General features: G+C 35.8%; 1 protein-coding gene across 1 annotated transcript in view; it reads left to right on the forward strand.

Moving 5' to 3' along the window:
- The window catches only part of CNKSR2 (connector enhancer of kinase suppressor of Ras 2), a 207,601-nt gene that overhangs the window by 139,339 nt on the left and 45,248 nt on the right, over positions 1–23,014 (forward strand). Inside the window, exons 14-18 of the mRNA XM_004690082.1 lie at positions 13,359–13,407; positions 13,783–13,955; positions 16,359–16,432; positions 16,708–16,779; positions 20,977–21,044. Coding sequence (XP_004690139.1) covers positions 13,359–13,407; positions 13,783–13,955; positions 16,359–16,432; positions 16,708–16,779; positions 20,977–21,044 — 436 coding nt within the window. The remainder of the gene's footprint in view (positions 1–13,358; positions 13,408–13,782; positions 13,956–16,358; positions 16,433–16,707; positions 16,780–20,976; positions 21,045–23,014) is intronic.

Here is a 23,014-nt window from a genome sequence, read left to right on the forward strand (position 1 = left end):
AAAATCAAAAACTATAGATAAACCTCCAGCCACACTAAGGAGAAAATCCAAGTTACCAGCGTTAGAAGTGAAACAAGGGTTAGCATTACACGCCTGATAGGTATTAAAAGAATATTAAGGAATACTACAAATGAATCTGTATGTGAGCTTAATAACTTAGATTATTAGATGAACCAATTCCTCAGAGGCTATGAACTACCAAAACTCTCCCAAGATGCAGATGTTGTAAGTGGCCCTTTAACTATTATAAAGAAAAGGAATCATTTAAATCTTTTCAGTATACAGAAAGACAGAGAAGAACCAAATCTGTAGCACCGATGACTTTGTATCAAACTGTTATCTGGTGCTTTGTATCAAACTGTTATCTGTTATGGGCTGGCAGCCCATAAAAGGTTTGATTTGTAGAGCTTGTGACTCAATAGAATTCCTAAGAAACTGATTAAGTTCATAAATTTTATTAATTATTAAAATATTGCTTTAAGGTTTGAACTTTTGGCCTCATAAATTAAGTTTAATAAAGTGAACATTAAACAATCAAGATAAACAGATCGACTAATACACCCTGATTCCTGAGAGAGATTTCTCCTCGGTGTGTAAAACAGATTATTGACAAACTGATTTCAGTTCCTGGCTAATGGCTTGTGAGGAAGCAAAATAAAATCTGGATAAGTTAGGCAACATACAAAACAGGACACAGAAAAATTGAATTAAATAATTGATTAAATTTAAATTTATGAAATTTAAAGCTGAGTACAAATTCCTTGTTGCATTTGAAAAAATACAGCATGAATTCTGAGAGGCCCTTGGCTAGATTAATAAGGTGAATAATTATAAACTATGTGGATATATATCTGCCCTGATCAACAAAGATACAGAAGCTGAATTCACTCTCATGTCAAGGTGTCTATCTCTCAGCTTTGTAGCCTGAGAAACATGCTCAAATGTTACAGATAACGGCCTTTTTTATTCCCACAATCACCCTACCTAGCTCATTACCCCGCCGTCATAATTCACTTAATCAAACACCTCACATTTAATAAAACTCCAGGTAAATTATACCTAGAACTCTTTAGAACCTCTTCAGTGTGAAGCACCATAATTTGTACCCACTCAAATCCTAATACCACCATGATGGTTTCACTATCCTCCAACTCCATATAACTGTAAGCTTAATGATTTGTTGTGTGTGTGTATATCTGAACCTTATGCAGAGATTCCTTTTACTAAACTACATGCCTAGGTCTCTCGGCCTACATCTTAGGTGAAAATGATGTTTAAGAGACAATTAAGGAATTCTGTTAGAATCTGGTTTCGCGAAGTTAACTTTTCCAAGAACATTGTTAAATTGCTTGCAGCTTTCATGGACTTTTTAATGGCTTTTGCCTCAGACAGTAATTGGCAGTGGGCCAAAGTATATGAGCTCTACCTAGAATCTGTTCTAAATGATATTGCTAAATGTGTTTCTTAATATCTCTACAACTTCTTCACTGAGCCAAGGACAAGATCCTAATAGACTTGAACCCAAAACAACCTGTAATGCTGGTAAATGCATCAGTGTTTTCAACCCCTATTCTTTATAGGAAAGAAATTTTACATTAACTACAAACTTTCCTGCATAGGAAACAGGGAAGTTAACTTCTCTCTCTCTCTCTCTTTAAATTCTAATAAATCTGGAATGGTCTCAAGAGACAGTAGTTCTTTTATCTAATTACCTCCAGGTAAAAGGGCTCAAAATTAAAGAATAAAATTGACTTTTCTGACATTCAGATGGCCAAGAATAATGTTGAATTATGAAACATGAGCTTCAAGTCATTTATATGAACTTAGACATATTTCTCATAGGTGAACAGGATAATAATACCTCGCTCCTTTATTTCACAGTTAAGTCATTCATTGTCTATAAATGTTTTGGTATTGTGCTTGGCTATTCTTAACAGTAACTATTCTTAACTCCTCGAAAAGGAACTAATTCATTTATATGAAATGGAATTTACTTCTTGGAGAGCAAAGAGAAAGTCAAAACATGCATACCTTTAGAGTATCAGTATATGGGTTAGGGTTCAATCAGGCAAATAGAAAACTCTAAATGACATGGAATAAAGAACTAGATCTTTTTCAGTAGAGGAGCTGGTAAAGGCACCTCAGCAGAGACAGTGGTGAAGAAAAATTGGATATAATAGGGAAACCTTGAACTGACTAGAACCCATGAATGTAAATAAGAGCTCTTTCTCCCTCTGCAGCAGCAAAGCTGGGTCCTTCCCCTTGGAGATTCACAAGCTCCCGGTCCAAGACTTAAAGAAGCTCAAGGAGTTGTAGGCCTAGCTGCTGACCCATACTAACAGAACATACAACAGAGCAGGGACAGCATCTGTGAGCCATGGCAGTGACTGACGCCCAGCACTTACCTACTTCACCTGTATTCTCCAAAACGGTTACAGTTGTCGCCAAGCATAACTAGGACCATACAAGGAAGACAATTCGGAAATACATTGCTACAGCTTCACTAATTTGACACACTAAGGAATGACCGCATTGAGTTTTGTTTTTGTGTGGGTGCTGAAGGTGCCTGCCAGGTGAGATACCGGCTTTGAAATTTCTCTAACAGTATGTATGAGGATCACAGCTTGAGGGAAAAATTCTAAATTACCATTAAACTAAGTACACTCCAGAGTGTACCGTTCACCATTATGACGGTTTCATCCCTTCAACCTACTTACTTCAGTTTCCCAAAGCAGATACTGGAAAATGGAACTTCAAGCTATTTTATCTCTCTTCAATCAGATAACAGAAGTAATAATTAGGATAAAATGAGTTACTCAAAGAGATTTCTACTTATTAAAAGAGACAAGTTATGAAATTAGACTATTCTTTTTAAAATTTCTTCACATTTTTCTCTTTGTGGAAGAGTACCAGAAGGCCGCCTACCTACACCAGATTAACTTAGCCACTTGTTCAGTTCCCTTCACTCAATTCCACATTAGCATCATGTCCTCAGTCTTGGCAGATGGCTATTATAAGATGTGGTCATATGAAATCTACTTCATTTGCCATAAACATTTTTTGAAGCTATCTTCTACTCTTTTATGCCCCCCCATATGTATATTTATAATTGAGAAAAAGCTTTAGCTCCCTCTGAGGACTGATGTATCTGCTATGGTGTCTGGCGCTGTGGAAGTGCACAAATATTGTTGGCTTTCTCCCTCCAGCCATACTCCCAAAATCTCCTCACCCATGGGATAAGAAAAATAGAACCTAATGAAGGTGCCTGTGAGGCAACCAGTTCTGAAGTGGCAGTAAACATCAGGCTCTACAGAAATCTAATTTTTCATATCTGAGCTTGCATAAATTGCTTTCTTCCTCTTACTCAGTTTTCTCATTTACAAGATGAGCATAGCACTGCAGAGAGGTCTGTGGAAAATGCCATCTAAATTGACACCATAATGATGATTTGATTCTTGCTGCAAACAAAGAATTAAAAAAAAAATCCTGTCAAGTGCTTTCTTCCCTTCTGTTACATAAAAGCAATTTTGCTTTTTTAGTCTTAAAATCATGTCTTGCTGGATGGTTCATTATAGCAAAGGAGGAAGAATATGGTTTATCTTTCCCAGTTATTTATTATAAAATGGATTGCATAGGGTGACTTTTAAGCTTTCTAAACAACTTTTATTTCTATCCAGAAACCTCTTTTAATAATTTGCTGTGAAGAAAAAAATCTCTGGATCAAGAAAACTGCAGCAAAACTAGCAGATGTGGAAACATTTGCACTAGTTGTTTTAAAGAGTTTTGTCTTTAAAAGAGAAGAAATCTCATAGGAGCTTGACATAAACATACACTTAGCTATAAATAAAGGTATTTAGATAAAGGCTAGCATTGTTAGAATGAATTAAATTGACATTACAAAAATTCTGTTATGAGAAAATATGTATAATTATAAGCAACAAGCCAAAAATCAAGATAGCCCAATAAAGCTATTTCATTGCAGATTCTTTCCAATAAAGACACTGTTAATAACCAGAAATTTTTTTCAATCATTATAATTCAGTTATATCACTGTTAACAAAATTATCTTGCCATATACATTGACTTCCTCTGAAATCCTAGGTTTCATGCATTCTTCATTAGATGTGATTCTTTCTGTCGTATTTATTTCTGTCTTCTTTTACATACAGTTTATTTTCCATGTCACTCAGTAGCCTTCAGAAGGCAGATCTGGCTCTCTAAAATCTGTCTGCTATAAACATGTCTTTGTCACAAAAGATGGGCAAGCCTGCCTTGATTTCTGTGACGTACAGATACCAACCATTTACTGATAGAAGAGTCAAGAATGAGACTGCTTGTCCGTGTTCTGCTTTTCACCTATCGGAACTTTCTACCTCTTGTCTCGCACAAAATTTATGTTAATTCTTGAGCACCCCAAAATAGCTTATATAACATGGCTGACAAGTTATTTCCATATATGGTGGAGCTTAAACAAACTCAGTGCCTTTAAATATATATCCTGGCGTTGAGATTGGCTCCGACTACATGCATCCATAATCTGTAAAACAACAGTAATTCCATGTACTTTGGTGAATGAGTAGTCATTTTTCCCTTCATTTTTAAGGCCACATCATATAATGCTAGTGTTCTGTGAGATAATTCTAAGAGCTTCTGGTGTAAATCCCTGCCCCTGCAGATGAGGTGATTAAGTCAAAGTAATTAAGTGACAACCACACTCAGACTGGAATATGAAGAACATGAAGGTGGGTTTCCTGGTTCCAACCAGTGTTGCTCTGTTGGTACCATGTGTCCCATTCTTAATGAAACACCAGCCTTCGAAGCATCTCACTCTAGCTGGTGTGTTGAGACTAGATTGGAAGAACTGGGATAAGTATGGAAGCAAGGAAACCAGGCAGGCTGTGCTTAAGTGAGAGATAAAAGTGGTTTTAGCCTAAGTGGCTCACTGTACCAAAGCAGAAGTGGTGAAAAGGGGGTGGACTCTGGATATGTTTCAAAGAGAGTGGACAGAATGTGCCTAGTAGATGACATCTACGATGCCAAAAAGCAAAGAGTTCAGTGTCCCACATACAGAGGTGATCGGTAATGGATTTTTACTTTCACCAGGTAATTGTATGGCAAATCTTGTGCTAGGAGCTGAGTATAGAGCAATAAGCGAAGTAGTTGGTTTCTGCCTTCCTTGGACTTAATGTAGCAAAAAACACATCTTGAGAAAGTGAACCAAGGCATTGCATAATAATCAGCAGTGTATCTGGTGAAAAATTACATAACACGATGAATCAGCTCCGGGAGGTTTCTCCTGTGTAAAAGCTTAGTGGAGAGGCAGGCTTGCCTTATTTGCATCACTGATTTCCTCATCAGTGTTAGTATAGGGTTTTGTCGTTGTCCTGAGTTCAGTTAAAATTATCGGTAGGTTTGGAATAAAATGTGATCGCAGTCCGATTCTCATCTACCTTGGCTGATCCTCACTGCCTTCCTGTACTTTAGTTTCTACCTCATTGAAAAATTAAAAAGTTGTGGAGAGGATTACAAAGGTGGCATGAGAATTCATGGGATAACAAGTGTGTGCATGTGCACGCTGTGTGTGGAGTGATGGTTTTATGAGTGTATTTGTATGTCAGAATGTATCAAAATTTTATTTTCTATCAATCCCAGCTCTATAAAGCTGTTAAATTAAAAACAAAAAGTAAATTAAAATGTTAACACAAGCCTTCCATTCATGAAGATACGATGATTAAACAATTCATGGTTGCCCCTTCCCCCCACCAAAAAAAGTGAAAATCTTTTTATCCACACAAAAATGTAACTTGTTAATTAAAATAAAATTGACAAAAGAATCAAAATTAGAGATTGAAAATATGTGACTGCTTTGAATTAGCTCCATTAATATAGTTTTATCCTTCATAAACTAGTATTCCATATAACCATTGCATTTCCATTACATTATGGCAGGATTTCATAAATGTGTGTCTTTGAGTCATGGGCAACTGGTCTCTTCTCTACGTGGCCACTCTGACTGCAGAATACCTGCTTGGAAGACAGTACACTGCACCGCCATTAGGGCAGGTGGTAGCACTGAGAGTCCTGGGTTTGGACTTATGATACAGAGTTCACTGTTCATACATTTCTGTTTCCATTTATTGTAAGGAATAAGACTGAGAACTGATAGCAAAGTGCCTAGTTGTGTGTCCGACACATAAGCTCTCAGCAAATGGTAGTTATTATGATCTAAGCTTGACAGTTCCTGTTTGCCAAGAGTAGTGATTCTTTTACTCATCCCCCAAACTCACCATTAATCCACCCCCCCCCTTTTCTCTTACTGCCCTGTAAGAAAAGGCAAGTCACCTGTAAGTACCATTAAGGATCCAGTCAGCTCTGTCCTTCAGAATCTGACGTGTGTGATACTCTTGATGAAATACTGGCTCTGCCTAATCGCAAGAGTTTGACTGACCTTTTCTAGAGTCCTCCCTCTTATTGCCTTTTTATTCTTATTTGACTAAAAATTTATTAGCCTACTTATTATTTTTAAATGTGTGCTTCATTTTGAATGAATGTGGAGCCATTTTTATTCAGTAAAAAAGTTAGGTTGGCTTTACTGACTGAACTGAGAAACTCACTGCACAGTACTGAAAGACCCAGCGCCCCACCCCACTCAGCTCAGAGTTTTTCTCTGTGCACCACAATGGGCTATCCTATGCTGTTATTTCTTGTAAATGAACGACTTCTTTCTTTGATATTTAATCCCATTAACATCTTACCCTGATTGCTCATATTTAGGTTTTTTTTCTACCCCCATGCAGTAATTCAAAAGTAAAATACTTTTCTTTGTGAAATATTTAAAACTCAAAGGCTTTTGTTTATCTGTTTATTAAACAATTAAATACAGGGAAGAAGCTATCACTTACTCCAAGTGTTTCAAATTGCTAAGCACTTTCTTTTCTTATGTATAAAAAATAAGCTGTTGGTTTGACTAGTCACTGAAGAAATTTTGGCACTTTGCAGAAAATTACAGTAAAAGGAAGTTGCTATATTGCAACAAGAGAGTATTTTGATTGCAAATTTTTCCATAAGTGTGGCAATTTGCAACTTGAGAAGAATTTAATAGTAGCTGAGCTTTCAAAATGTAACACAGAAACTGTCATTTTCTTCCACAATTAAAATAAGTGCTTCTGAAAGTTTCAGGATAAGAATGACCCAAATTACCCTCCCCCATACTTCCTCATCCAGAAGCGGGGGGAATTAAGTTTGAACAGAACATCTGTGGACAAAATGAAAGACAAATGTTCTTTTCAGGCAAATGTCTGAAAAAGGGATCTTTTATAGCCAAACAGAATACTGTTGCATGCATCACCATGGTTAAGAAGAGGATCAACAATACTTTCATAATGGTCTTTTATTTTAGCACAGTCTATTTTTATGGATAGAATTATGATTTCATCACAGTCATTCATAATTCATCATATAATTATTTGCATAAATATCTTTTGACACAGATTTAATGTACTTTTTGCAAGCCACATCTTGAATTCAAATTTAAAATGTTAAGTGCACGACGAAAATCTTCAGTGCAAGTAATGCTAAAGAAGATTGGATTTAAAGACTTTTTTTTCATATCAAAAGAAATGGCTTACTAGAGAACAGAATTTTCCGTAATGTACTGTGTATAGATTACTGGAGAAAAGACATCTGGCTTGGTTATTTCCCTGCTAAAGAGCTCCTTTAGATTAAAACAATCATTTAACTAAGACTCTTTGCTGATGGCTTACTCAGCTTTTATTCACTTAACCTTACTGAGCATCTCCTCAGTGGTAGGCCCTATTCTAAGCAGCAAACAATGCATGAAATAGAATTTATTTTGAGGAAATGCATATAATAAGCATGAAATACAAGTATTTTAGAGAATGCCAAATGTTAAGGAGAGACATAAAACAGGGAAGGAAAGCAGGAAGTGTTGAGGGCAGTGTGAATAACAATTTTAGATATGGAAGTCTGGGAAGAATTTACTTATAAGGAAACATTTGAGTAATGACCTGAAGGAGTTGAGGAAGCAAGTAAGCCACAGCAATATCTGTTCCACAGCAATACCTGTTCTAGACCCTAGAGGGACACTGTGTAGTATGATCTAGGAACAAGTGTGGCTAGAGCAAAATCAGTAATGGAGAGAGGTGGTGAGCAGGAGGCAAAGGTAACCAGTGCTAAGTCATGCAGGGCCTTCAACGTCTGGAGAGGATTTGGGGCATTTTTCATATTTAGGACAATTGGAGAGTTTTGCATCGAGGAATGACATGATTCAGTTGTATTTTAACAGGATCACTCTGGTTCTTGTGTTAATAATAAAGGGGTTAAGAGCAGAGGCAGATAAAACAGCAAGGAGATGTTTCAGTAATCCAGGTGAGGGCTGATGTTGGCTTAAACCAGGGTGCTAGTAGTAGAGTTAAGAAAAGTCATATTGTAAACATATTTTGAAGACAGAGCTAGTAGTACATCCAGGTGTATTGGCTATGGGAAGTAAGAGAAAGAAAGCGATTAAAGTTGACACCAAGATTCTAGATATCAACCATTGTGAAGGGAAATGGTATTGCCATTTACTAAGGTATAGAAGGCCAGAACAGCAGATTATTTTTGACGAGTGGTGATATCATACACCAATTTTGTACACATTAAGTCTGTAAACAGCCTGTATCACAGCAAAGAAATGCTGACCAGTGATAAGAATTTGTAAGTTTCAAAAGTCTAGATGGAATTTGTAACCTATCCTGAAGATAAAGTTCAGAGAACTTTCACCAGATGCACACGTCAGTAAACATAAAGTGCTAGTGATGGCATTAAGAAAGATTTTATTCAATGATATTTTAGGAATAAGATAACAGTATGCTTTTTATGAGACTTGACCTATACAGTTGCTTACAAAAGAAATTTATTTCTGGTAGTCATCAAGCATTATAAGCTTATATTTTAGCTTCATACACACACACACACACACACACACACACACACACCCTATAACCCATATACATAAGAAGATGATTGTGATCAAAAACAAAATCTAGTCACCAAGTATCAGAAGAAAAGTTAAAATTTCTCAATGATAAATGGGAACTGAAGCCACATATCTGCTAGGCTCAGAGCCTAGCAGATAAACTTAAGATAGGATATAATTATAGACTAAAGATTATTAATTTACCTAAAAATCATTGCACAGGAGAGGAAAAAAATTGCAGAAACATGAAAGGGGAAAAATATGAAAGATAATTGAGAGATACCAACATATGTCTAGAGGAAGTAAAAAGTGGGACTAGTAAAGAAAACCATTTGATGAGATAATACTTGAAATTTTTCAGAATTACATAATTTATTCAAGAACAACATAATGTTTATATAGAATGAATTAATTTATAGCCTGAGCACATTGAGTACACTTACAGATTATTAGGAATAAAGAAAAATATTTAAAAGCTATAAAAACCAATAAAAACAAATGGCAGGTAGCCACAGGTGTTTTAAGAGCAGCAGTATGCCAAAAGAAAATAAATATATTCAAATTGCTGAGGGAAATTTCCAACTCAGAATTCTATACCCAGCTAAGCTTTGATTTTGAGTGAAAGATTTTTGTTCAAAAGCAAACAAAACAAGTTTGCTACTTACACACTGTTGTAAATAGCTTCCAAAGAAAGTTACTTGCACATGTATCTAGAAAAAGGATAATCTGAAAATTAAAATATGTATATATTACAAATTTTCACTCTGATAAGAAAAACATGCATCATCATGAATGCAAAGGTTTCAGGGTTCTTTTTTTAGTTTTAGCATGTTATGTGATGACTATTATCCATTTTAGTAACATGTCTATTCTTAATGCCTTAGTCTTATTGAATTTTTCATGATGTCATTAGAAACTGAAAAATAAAATATCTGCCTCTCAAAATGAATACTTCCATCAGTTCTACTTGAAAAGACTATACGAATTATAAATTTGTAAGCTTAGGGTGCTTAGTCACACTATTGCTGATGACATGACATAGGAAACCTTCATTGTCAGAAGCTTATTTATATATATAAGTAGTGAGCCATTTCTCTTTTCAGTTTGTAAGGGATCTTTTAAATGTGACTGAATCACAAGCCCCAGTGATCACCCACATGTCCAATGATTAAGTAAAGTACTCATAGGACTCAACATAAAATTGTACAGATAGCTAAGGTTTATTACAGTGACACAGCAATGGTAAACAGATCAACAAGGAAAATGAAATTTCCACGGCATCTGGAGAAATTAATGTTCAAGCTTCCTATGCTCTCTCCCTCTCATGACCGACTACACAAAAATGTGTGTTCAATAGGGGAAAAAATGCATTTATGTGTGTAGTGTCCCCACACAAAGAAATCCATTAAAGGCTAAGCAACGAAGGGTTTCATTCGCTTTATCACAGGGGCACCCCTTTGTAGCAACTATAAAAATTCCAGGCTCTCACAAGAAGAGAAGGTGTTTAGTGTCCTAGTGGGCAAAACAGTCTATCACTTAGAGAAACTTCATGTAAGTATAGGAAACCGCCAGCTAAGTTCCCAAATGCCAGCTGAGAACCAAACTTGTCAGAAAACCTTTCTAAAATAGCAGCCTCGGGACTGCTATATTAAGTCTTTTCTGTACAAAACCTAGTTTCTATACTGTGATTTTCATTGTTATTCCCCATTACTTTCAAAAGCACATAATTCAATGAACTTTTTCATTTTAGAAAATGTCTTGTCACTGGGGAAATGATGGAGTCTCTTAAGAGAATTCCATTGTAATATTTATATTAACAAAAGACATCTAAGGCTTTGCTTCTTTTATGGATAAATTTGTGCTGAGTGCCTAGGAGTTCTCAGGTTTCAACAATATGTGCACTGATTATATTTTGCAGTCATGATCAGTGTGAGAATATATTTGTAAAGAAAGAAAAACAATCTTGTTAAAAAGAAAACCTGGAGAGCTATTTTTGTGTAGATTTTTAATAAAGTAGACCTTTAAGATCTAAGCAATATAATGCAAAAAACATAGAATGTATATTATATAACTCAGTTTTTTTGAGCTGTCTGTTGGCCATGTAGCTTCTTAAAAACAAACCACCCTCGTCTTTGTCATTTAAAAAAAAATGAGCTGTTAAATTATGATTACTTGTGCAAACAAAAAGGAAAAAAATCCAATCAGTAATTTTACAACCAAGCAATTTAGGGGGAATAACTATATGTAAATTAACTATACTTAAGCGCACTAGCCTGAGTTATTATTTGAGTTATTTTGAAGCAAAGTGCACTCGAGAAAATCAATACAGCTTAATGAGTTTTATCTTTTATGCTTTCTGTCTAAAATTGACTGTGACTTTCTGGAGTCACAGATCGATGTTTCATACACATGCACACATCCCTGCATACCTACATATTAATATTGCTTTGACACTTGGGTGATTATTTCTTGGTTATAAATGATCTGATCCTTATTTTTAGGACTTCTATCCATCCATCATTAGATTCATGATAATTATGTAAATCATATATAAAATAAGAAAGTTATCTAAGTAGAATTTATTTTTTGAACAAAGGTGCTAAATAAGGAAGTATGTCAATATAGTGCAGAGCTATAATATACTATGGGGAAGAGAAGTCAAGGAACTGAGATGTTTAAATAGGATGACATGATTATGAAGGAAATTCTGATGGTTCCGAAAGCCAAAACAATCCTAGGAATGTACAGATGCTAAGGATTATGGAATAGAAAGTATGTCACCAAAATAAAAATGTATATAAAAACCTAGTAAACAAAATCCAATTGTCCCTCAAAGGTATGCCTTTGTTAGCTACCTGTTCCCTGTTGGCTAGCTAATCATATGAACATAGTTAGCCCTTTAAAAAGGATTTATTTATGTATGTATGCATGCTCGCCTGCATGCATACAAAAACTGGGGTACAGGCCAAAGGGTATGGGAGGGTGAGAGGATTCACCAGAGACAAAGTAGGGAGCAGTACAGTGGGACTGACCGAAATATTGCTGAGGGGAGCAGTGGGTAAGATAGCACAGATCTGCTGTGCCCTGTGGGTCACTTCCTTGCCTGGGGATTGAACTTGTGCTGCAGTGACTGTGGGTAGCTTTACAGTGCTATGCTTTAAACCCTTGCACCACCAGCAAAACCCTAGTTAGCCTTATTACACCACTAATACCTAAGCCTAGTAGACTGACTGACTGAAATAGGTGATTTATAGACTAATCAAAAGCTAGGCCAGTCAGTACGGTTGTAAGTTTTTATGTTAAGACATTGAGCTATCCTGGTCCTTAACATGTAGTAAACAGATAGGCAGGTTGTTTAGCCAGGTAAGTAGGATATAGGGAGCAAGTTTCACAGGATGATTATGATGTCCCATACATGGGAACCAAGTAGAAGGAAAATAAAGGCACAAAAGGTTGTTAGGGACAATGAATTGCTCATCTCAATAAATATTTTCTTAAAATTGCTGTGTGGCAGAGACATTTTGTAGGGGTGGAGTGGGGAATGGGATCAAAAACGGGGGCGGGGGAAATGCACGGGACTATGGTGATGGCACACAGGTGACTTGGTGATGGGAAACCCTCAGGGATGACAATTGAGATGGGGGGGGCGGGGGGAATGTACAAAATGGTGTAAAAATAAGCTGTTATAAGAAAAAAATTTTTTAATTAAAAAAAATTGCTGTGTGGGAGCATTGGACTGTGTACACCATGGGTATTGAAGGCAATGATTAGGGTGTGCTTAAGATAATAAACATGTCATGGGGGTGGGTGACTGAGGAGTGAGGAAGTTAGAATCACAGGAAGTGAGGGACTGAGGAGTGAGGTGCTGATATCCCCTACATGATAACCACCTACTAATTATAGTGACACTAGTAGGTCTGAGAAGAAAATTTTGATCCAAGTGTTGAAATATTTAGGAACAGAAAGAGAACACCTAGGACATCAGTAGGTGATGTTGGTTTCTGGAATCAAATGAACTTAAAAGGAACAAATGTTAGTCATATTTGCCTGCCTGTCTCATAGGATTTTTATGAAACTCAAATGAGATACTGCCTGAAAAACACACAATAAACCCCTAGAAAAGGAGCAAGGTGGAACAACACATGTGTAAGAGCCCTTAGTTTTACCATTGCACTGTGCCCTGATTTCTCTGCCGCAAAATAAGGACAAAGATAATCTCTCCTGTTTCAAGGGAGATTGAAAAGTTAAGGGGCATGATAAATATGAATTTGTTTTGAGGCTTTATAAAAACAAAGTACTTTCTCTGACTGGAGTTCAGAGTCATTGTAGAACTCTTGAGAGTTCTGCTTGGTATAACATTCTTTCCTGTCTTTGATTTCAGACATTTCAACAGTCTTCTCTGCAGCACAAATCAAAGAAGAAAAACAAAGGTAAGAAAAGGGAATGAAACACTTACCTGCTGCTCACTTTGCCTTGGGGTAATCCCCAGCACACTTCACCTGATCTCTCTTGCCGGTGCCCAGTGTACTGTGGAGAAAGTACGAGAGCTGCTGAGAACTGCTCCTTCGGGTCCGTTATGAGACAAGGCACACATGGTCTCCACAGGTTTTGAGACCTCTTCTGATTAAATCATGTGACTGGTGTGGGGGTAAAGGGGTGAAAGATTTTCATACTTTTCTATTCTCTTGTGAAAATTAGGATTTTTAACGTTACATTCCCAGACTTATTTCTGTGACCTTATAGATGTGAACTTCTGCCTTCACAGTAGTACAAAATATAGCACTTTTACTCACCATTATCTTTAGGTCCTATAGCTGGCAAGAGCAAAAGACGAATTTCTTGCAAAGATCTTGGCCGAGGTGACTGTGAGGGCTGGCTTTGGAAAAAGAAAGATGCGAAGAGTTATTTTTCACAAAAATGGAAGAAATATTGGTTTGTCCTAAAGGATGCATCCCTATATTGGTATATTAATGAGGAGGTAAGATAAAGCATGTTTTGTTTTCGCAGCCATTTTCTATATTTAACTGAGGAGAACCGCCATTTTGAGACTAAATCATAATCACTTTAAGGATAATTCAGAGAAGTTCTGGTTATTTTTCAAGCTGCCTTTTAAAAATGATTGCATTTTATAGCTCTGGAAAGATAGTTTTCTCAGTTATTCTAATGTAGCAACACATCTGGAGTACATACACAGTATCAAAAATTCTGTATCTCCAACTAAAACTACCATGCTAATTCAAACAGTAACCTTACCTAAAATGGTCATATGTAGAATTTTCATATCGCTTTTTAAATGTCTTTGTGTTTGAAAATTTTAACTATTTTCTGTATATTTAGGGGGGAGAGGAAGTCCATTGTAATTTAAGTAAATTAATGTCACCTGGGCTCTCGCTGGTGGCACAACAGGTAAACACAGCACTAAGAAGCTAAAGCCACTTCAGCATGAGTTCGATCCCAGGCCCCAGAGGTGACCCACATGGCATGGCAGACCTCTCCTGACCCGCCCGCTGCTCCCCTCAGCAGTGTACTTCATCCCTCTGCCTGTTCTGCTCCCCTCTCTGTCTCTGGTGAATCCTCTCACTGCCCCTGCACCTCTGGCCTGTACCCCAGTTCTGTATGCATAAATAAATAACTCTTAAAAAAATTAATGTGACCTGAATTTTTTTCGATTTTTCTTACCTAACATAAACATAAGAGGTTAAGAGTAGACTTAGCACCACCTGAGTTACTGTTCTTTATTCTCCTCTTCTAAAAAATGGAAGTAATGGTAGCACCCAGCTCACTGGACTTAGCTATGGAGGAAATGAAGCAATACATGTGAAGCTCATTTAAGCAATGCCTGGCATACACTAAGTAATTAATCAATATACTATTAATAATATTTTTCAAATTCATCTCTTATTTAACACTTTGAATAAATATTTTGCTATTTAATAAAAATCTCCATATTACCCATGTAGAAGGATTTGGCTATTTCCTATACTTTTGTTACTTTTTTTGCAATTATAAATTGTATAAAAAATCTTCTCTTTTACTTCAGTGTGCCCATTTTAATATACTAAACCATAATTTTACATTTTTACTTAACAGATCTGTATTAAATGCTTCTTTTATGCCCAAGTATCAAATTATACTATCTGTGTTTCCTTTACTGTAAGTTTACTTGTAGACATTTTGACTGTATGCTAAATTATATTCTAACTTTCAAATTGAACAGTAGCTGTGTTTGAATGAGAGTTACTGTGATTGTGTTACTTTTGTGAGAGGTGAATGAATAATTCCATACTAGATATTGTAAGAGTACACTAGTTTGATTTTTTTTTTTTTTAAGGAGAAATGTAAAAAGTCCTCATTGCTTCTTTCTATGGAGAGAATAACTACCCAAAAGATAATTCAAATCTGTTCACATCTTAAAGTTTTCAATTAAATGTGTCAAAGGTAATATAACAAATCAAAGTTGAGAGAGTTGAGAATAAGATATTTACTTGAGGCTTGGAGGGAAAATAAGCAAATATTGAAAAAGTTATAATGCTGCTATTTTTATCATATATATATTCCATGTTGGATATCTACACACACAATAAAAAAAATTCAGATTCTCTCTGTTTTTTCAGGATAGCAGATGGTGGTGTAATCTTACTTAACTTTGATATATAAGGAGCCATAATGGGCACAGCATAGATGAAAGCTTAAGACAGTTACAATCTTAGGAGCTTGATCATAAGCATAAAAGGGATGCCAACCACTCAAGGGCTTAGCCAGAGGTAGTTTCAGCCTGGTGGGTAACTTACAGCTAAGATTTGGGGTAGTTATCTTCAGTTGTCTTTCCATCCTGCACTAGAGAGGGGAGATTATATGGATTTTATTCAATTTCCCAAGTGAAAGATGACCTTTTATTACACCATACCAGATAGTTGAAGCAATATTCCACATTAGATATTTGAGGATCAAATTAACCTAATTCATTTGTAAAATCTTGAATATGTGGAATAGTTTTTAATTCATGTTTGATAAATGGCAAAGAGATTGATACATTTCCCTATATTTTGCATCTGACCATTGCAAGTGTTGGAAAATTGCGAATTACAAATGTGGGCTGATGTTACTTTATGTTATAAAAGTATATACAAATATCTGAAGAGAAAATTACTCAAAAAATATTTCACTTTTAGAATGAAAGAATTTCCTATAATTTTGATGTTAAGTTTTTTTTTTAGTTTTCTGTATATTTTAAATGTTCAAAATATATCTTTGACTTATTGGAATATAGAAAACAAATGAACAGATTTATTGATATGTCTATTTAAGTCATAATAATATATAGTAGCATCAATTTCAACCTTTATATGTAATACCCTAACTGAGAATGTTGTCTCTTTAGGATGAAAAAGCTGAAGGATTCATAAGTCTACCTGAATTTAAAATTGATAGAGCCAGTGAATGCCGCAAGAAATAGTAAGTTGACTTTATTTGGGGGACAGAGAGGATATGGATTATTTAAACATGTTTAGCTTTTATCTTATAGGTTGGTCTGATGCTTTCAAACTGAGATAATAAGAAATTGTTATGGGCAGAAAATTGAAATTTTACTAATTTCTGTCATCACGACAGAAGCATTATAAATGTGAGCTTAGGTTAGATGTTGAAGTAATTTTACCCATAAAAATTATTCAGTTCTAATTTATTTCTCAATGTGAAATAACATAAATGTACTTTGTTTCCTTTTGCAGTGCATTCAAAGCCTGTCATCCTAAAATCAAAAGCTTTTATTTTGCTGCTGAGCATCTTGATGATATGAACAGGTAAGGTATGACTTAAATTTCAAACTACTGAGAAAAGCAATTAGACTTATAAATCTAAGTGTTTCATGTTAATGCTTACAGAATAAAGTCATTGAAGTATCTGGCTGGATGTTTAAAATTAAACTGACCTGGCCACAGTTCTGTGTGACCATGTTTAATATCAAAGTATGACATTTTTTAATAATCTCTTTTTTTCCCCACTGTGGTAACACTAGAATTCTCAAAAATGACATTTACAAAGCCAAAATAAATAAAATACATAAATAAATAAATTTACTGACAGTCATGTTTACCAAAATGTGTCAGAATCCACAGATTCCCCCCCCCCAAAAAAAATACCACCAAAAAAAAAGAGAGAGATTTTTTTTTTTTTAAATCCATTTCAAGACTATGTCTTCAACTATATTCCTGGGGTCTGTCAGCTGGAGGGAGCAGGGCGGGGGTTACAATATCTACTACCGAGAAAAGCTGACTTCTTTGTGTGCTGACTGTTTATGACCAAACATCCATCTCAATAATTCAGGTCTAAGCAAACTTAGTATCTCCCTGTCCCTTTTTATCTGTCACCCAACTGGATTGCACAGCCAAAATGGCTGTAGGTTCTTGGTAACACTGGGAAAAATCTATTTTTTTTTCTTTCCTCATTCTACAACGTTCTGTTTTGTGGTTCTACTTTAGCTTTTATGAGTTTGTTCTTTATTCTTTTTCTTTCCTCTCCCTTTTCTAAAATTATAGAAATTTGATTGAAGTTTCAAGATTCTCACATTTATAGATCTTCCCCAGGCAGCACACATTACCTGTATAATCTGCTGACAGCTAGGGACAGGCTGAGCATAGTTGACTGGTCAAGAGCATGGCCTTTGGGACCAGACTATCAAAGAGACTCAGCTCTCTTTTAACTAGCTGTGTGATCTTAGACGAAGAACTTGACCTCCTACACTGTGTTATTGAACCTTTTAAAAAATGAAGATAGTAACCATTTCTTCCCAAAAGTCTTTCTTGAGGAATTTATAAGCCAATGTCAAAGACTTAAAATAACTGTTAAGTTGCAAGCACTAGCTAAGTGATTGCTAGTAATACTTTGTTCAATAACCTGATTGTTACATGAGACAAGATGATCTGAGCATTGGTTTATTTTATGAGTAATATTTTAAAGGCATATACCTCAATATTCAAGAGATGACATGTTTAGAATATAATTATTACTACTATAGTAAGTATAAATATATACCTTTTGATTATTTCATAGTTTCTAAAGCATGATCATATATGTCTTTAATATAGTGCTAATTGTTATAGGACCTGGTAAATGGAATAATCACTAAGCTTGAGTGTTCTCCATAAAAATCACACATGCACAACCATACATATACCCAAGTATATGTATAGGTACATAAAATATTAAAATGTCACCTTCTATTTTTTGGACAGCTATAGTTTGATTATGGGGTGATTTGCAAAAACACTTTTGAGCACCCCACCACAATCCATCTGTTCCCTCAGAAATGAGCATTGAAACATTAAAAAAAAAAAATTGGCCAATCTGTGAAATCTGTGGGAAGAAAACAAAACATCATGTTTCTCAAGTATTCTGAGACTTATTTACTGAATTCATTTGGCCCATGCATTCCTTATCATGTCAGCACAGATGTCCCTTTAATTGTGAAGACTCACCAGTTTCTATTTGGTAATTATTATTGGTACATTTCTCCCATGGTTCTTATTTTTTCACTCTCAATATGTTATTCTCTGCAATTATTGACAGTTTCACTGGAATGTTCTCGGTAGGCCCAATATACCCATACCTATATTTTCTTGTTTTAAAGGATTGGTGAAATGGTAAGGTATTGAATTTAGGTCAAATATTAAAGAACTCCCCCATCAGTATGTTTGAAAATACTTGTATCCATAATCACAATTGTTTACTTCTCTTTTATTTTTTTAAATAAAAACAATTTTTATTTTTATAAGTTATTTGGCATGTTTGTTGTACCTCTTTTCATTGCCTGTCTTCACTGGGATATTGGCATCATGAAGGCAGAGACTTTGTTTTGTTATCTCTGTAACCTCAGTGCCTTGAGCAATTCCTGAAACATACAGGCTCTCCCCAACATATCTTAACTTAATTAATGTATATATGTCTGTCATTTGCAACGCTCTATAAATATGAAATCATAGCTGCAGCAAGCATATGGGTAAACTTCCAGCTGAGGTCTTCAAGACAAGTTTGTCTATGATGGCCCCATCAGCTGTACAGCCTTTTATGGCTGTCTGAAGTGGCCTTAGTGTATCCACACACTTTTGAAAAGTTTTTATTAGAAGCAGAATTTTTCTTTCTAAAAGTAGTTTTGTTTTTTTAAATTATCTTAGCATTTAGCAGTTCTGGAACATAATGAAGGCAAAAATAGTGTCTTATTCATTACTGTACCCCTAAAACAGAGCTCATCATTAATCACTTAGCAAGCACTTAGTAAAATGTTCTTTCATTTGAATGATATCTAATTTATTCAAACATTTATTTAATTTACTTAATTAACTTATTTAAATAAGTAAAAAATTAAGGAAACCTATTTTTAGTTTCCTGACTCATCTCATAAAGACTTCATGTTCTTTAGACTTCTGATAAAATGCAATCATGAAATTTCAGTGACTTTTTTAAGTTAGTAGGTATAAGGTACTGGATTAAAATTTAATGTTCATTTTCACCCAAAAAACATTAGGCCAGCCTTTTCCACAAGTAGTGCTAAGATTTGTCTTGTAGTACAAATTCAACCCCTTTCTCACTACAAATGACCTGTGGGTTGCATTTTAATTTTGACCTTTTACTACTGATTAAAATCATCTTTTAAAGGTTACTTGTCATGAAGTTGACTTTTTGACTTAGAGTTTGTAATTTTCTGGAGTATATGTTTGTATACCGTGTTGCTGAATTCATTTACTCAGTCTTTACTTAATTTCCGCTGTAGTCCTTTCTTCACTTCCCAAACATAGTTAAAGTGATAATTACATTGTAACTTTTGTCAAAATAAATTTGGTCTTTAAGTGATTTATTCTTAAAATTAAAGCTTAAATTTCCACAGATGCAATTTTGTCCACTAGAGACACAATTTTCCTCCCTTTTCAAGATATTCTAAGCATCTGACACACAGATAACACCCCTTGGTATACATGATGACATATATGCCACTTCAAAGAATGTCAGGGGCATTGAGCTCTTAAGAGAAAAAAATTGTAAAATACCGTGTTTTTCTTAAAAATATATCTCAATCAGACTATTTCACCATTTAATGTTTACTATACTAGTGATCCCCAGCTTAGTCAAGCTAGTTTGGCAAGCAGGCTCTTTCTTACTTCTTATTCAGGAAAGTTTATGGATCTTAGATTGTTCCGTATTCACCAGTGGAAATTTTCAGGTTAGAGAATTTGTGATTTGATAATCGGATGCAGTGTGAACATCTGGAATGATGAAAGACCAGGTGGGCCAAAAGATGGACATTGAACTAAAACTTTGAAATGGACAGTCTTTATATTACCAGTAGCAACACTACTGTAAGAAGAAAGATCTAAGATGTAGTTGTTTCTGGACTATTATTCTTTCTTTTGTTCAAATAGAAGTTCAAATTATATGTGTTCGTTGTATCTTTAGAAAACCTATACCCTTGTATTTAAAGTCAAAATTTGTCAATACTCCAGTTACGTATTTCCCCTTGGATCATTCAACTTTAATGAGCTTCTTCAAAACCAGTCTTTTATAATAAAATTTATTTTGACAGGAAAGGTCCATAGCTTTTTCCCTTTTGCGTCGAGACAGATTATATCTGATACTGGTTAAGTATTGCTAAAGTAACATTTGATATGAAGAAACAACAGAAATGTCTGGAGTGCTTCTGTACTGGGAGCAACAAAATTAATAGGGCTTTGGTCATCTTAAAAGCCTTTACATTATAAACACGAACAAATGTGTGCCTAAGGCTTTTCTGCTGAAATAGTATCTTTGCTGTGGAAGCCGGTTTTTTTGTACTATACCAAATTGCAGCTCTGGAATGACTAAACATGTCCAGGGGGCAAAGGACATACCTTTTATGTGGGGTTATTTCGTGTATCCTGAGACATCTTAAAACAATTATTTCTAAGAAGTAAACTATGATAAATTAAGTTGCTTTGTTACTCATTTTTTTTGGACTTTTTTTTTTTCAGGTGGCTTAACAGAATTAATATGCTAACTGCAGGATACGCAGAAAGAGAGAGGATTAAACAAGAACAAGGTAAAGAAATACTGTGTTTTACAATTGTGTTATGCTTCTCTTCTTGGTACAGGCTTACACTGCTATCACTTCAGTGACTGCTTATGTCAATTTGTAGTGATTTCTCTTCAAACACTTTAAATTCAAACCATAGCATCTTACAGGTAAGTTTTAATAATTTAAACAGAGAGGAAATAAACAGCTGTTTGGGGTAGGTATGTGGCATTCTCTCTCATTTGTTACCTTCTCCTTCACACTATGTCCTATGGAGGAAAAATATCTTAAAATGTTTCAAGTCCATAATTAGTCCCAGGTATTGACCCAAGTCCAGGTCCTTGATGTTGAGTTATTTTTCTCTGCTTAGCAGTTTCATAGCCCCTTACGTGGCCTTTCTTGCAGAGAACTCAGGTGGATGAGCCCTTCCTCCTTAAATGATCTCATTTGGTTATGTTTTCCAGTTCTTTTTGTAACTGTAATGTCATGTTGCCGTGGTACTGACATTATATTTATAAAACACAATGTCACGATGCAGTATGGAAATCTTAATGAACGTTGTGGACACCATTCTAAAGTGATTTTTCCTTTCCCAGAGACTGTGCTGTACATCCCTTGGAAGCATAAATGATGTCGTGAAATTTTTTTGAGACAGCCTAAAGTTAAAAGAATTCCACAGATTGACACACGTAAAACATATTTCTAGTCGTGTTTCCAGTAGGCATAACCTGTCTTTTGATGTGGATATTCTAAAAATCTTCGTTTCCACTGAGTAAAACCTCAGCCAAAATTTTAATACCTCTAAAGCTTAAGGTTAGAGAAGTCTAAAGAGGATAACCAAAGGCCTCCCTAGTAGCACAGCGGTCTTAGCACTATCAGGCTATTGCAGCCACTGCAGCATGAGTTCGATCCCCAGCCAGGTTGCTGACCCACAAGCGCAGCAGCCTTCTCCTGACCCGCCCACTGCTCCCCTCAGCAGTGGATTTCAGTTCATCTGCCTGTTCTGTTCCCCACTCTGTCTCTGGTGAATGCACTCATCTCCCTTACCTCTGGCCTGTAACCCAGTTCTTGCATAAATAAATAAACGAATCTTTAAAAAAAAAAAAAAGAGGATAACCACTTCCCCAAACCAGCATGTCGGCAAATGTTGAGCGTTACAGATGCTGACACTGAATTTCATGTCACTTTCTGTGTTTTTTTTTTGTTTGTTTGTTTGTTTGTTTGTTTTTTTAAAGATTTATTTATTTATTCATACAGAACTGGGGTACAGGCCAGAGGCTCAGGGGCGGTGAGAGGCTTCACCAGAGACAGAGTGGGGAGCAGAACAGGCATATCGACGAAGTACACTGCTGAGGGAAGCAGCGGGCGGGTCAGGAGAGGTCTGGCTCGCCATGTGGTCTCCTCCGGGGCAAGCCGCAGGCGGGAATTGAACTCATGCGGAAGTGGCTTCAGATTCTCAGTGCTGTGCTTTAACCCGCTGCGCCACCAGGGAGGGCCCACTTTCTGTGTTTTGAGAAATATTAGTCTCTTGATTATCTTTCAGCCATTTGAAAATGAGAAAACCGTTCTTAAAGCCACAGGCCACATAAAAATTGAGAGCCTCATTTGGCTGCAGGCCATCGGTTGCCAGCCCCTGGTGTGGAGCCATGGAGTGAGAGAAGTGGGTGGAAGGAATCTGCTGTGCAGGGAGAGGTGCCAGGGCAGGAAGATTCAAAGAAATAGCAAAACATGGCTCCTACCAGCAGAATCAAATATCTTGGTGAGGATCTCAAAAATACACACTTGAAGTTGCTCAAGAAAAGTTAAAGAGCATAGTAAAGCAAATGAATACTAATTTTTGTACAAAGTGCCGCTGTTTTTTTTTAAATGTGCTAAGTAAATGCAAAATTAGGGAGGGAAAAAAGCCCAAGAAGGAGGCAGATTAGTGAGAAAATGCTTGCTGGAGAGAATGATCAGAGAACCATAAATTTGGGCTTTAAGTGATTTATTCTTAAAAT

The sequence above is a fragment of the Condylura cristata genome, unplaced genomic scaffold (genome assembly GCF_000260355.1).
Source record: "Condylura cristata isolate star-nosed mole 26May11 unplaced genomic scaffold, ConCri1.0 scaffold00027, whole genome shotgun sequence".
In the NCBI taxonomy this organism is placed as follows: Eukaryota; Metazoa; Chordata; class Mammalia; order Eulipotyphla; family Talpidae; genus Condylura; species Condylura cristata.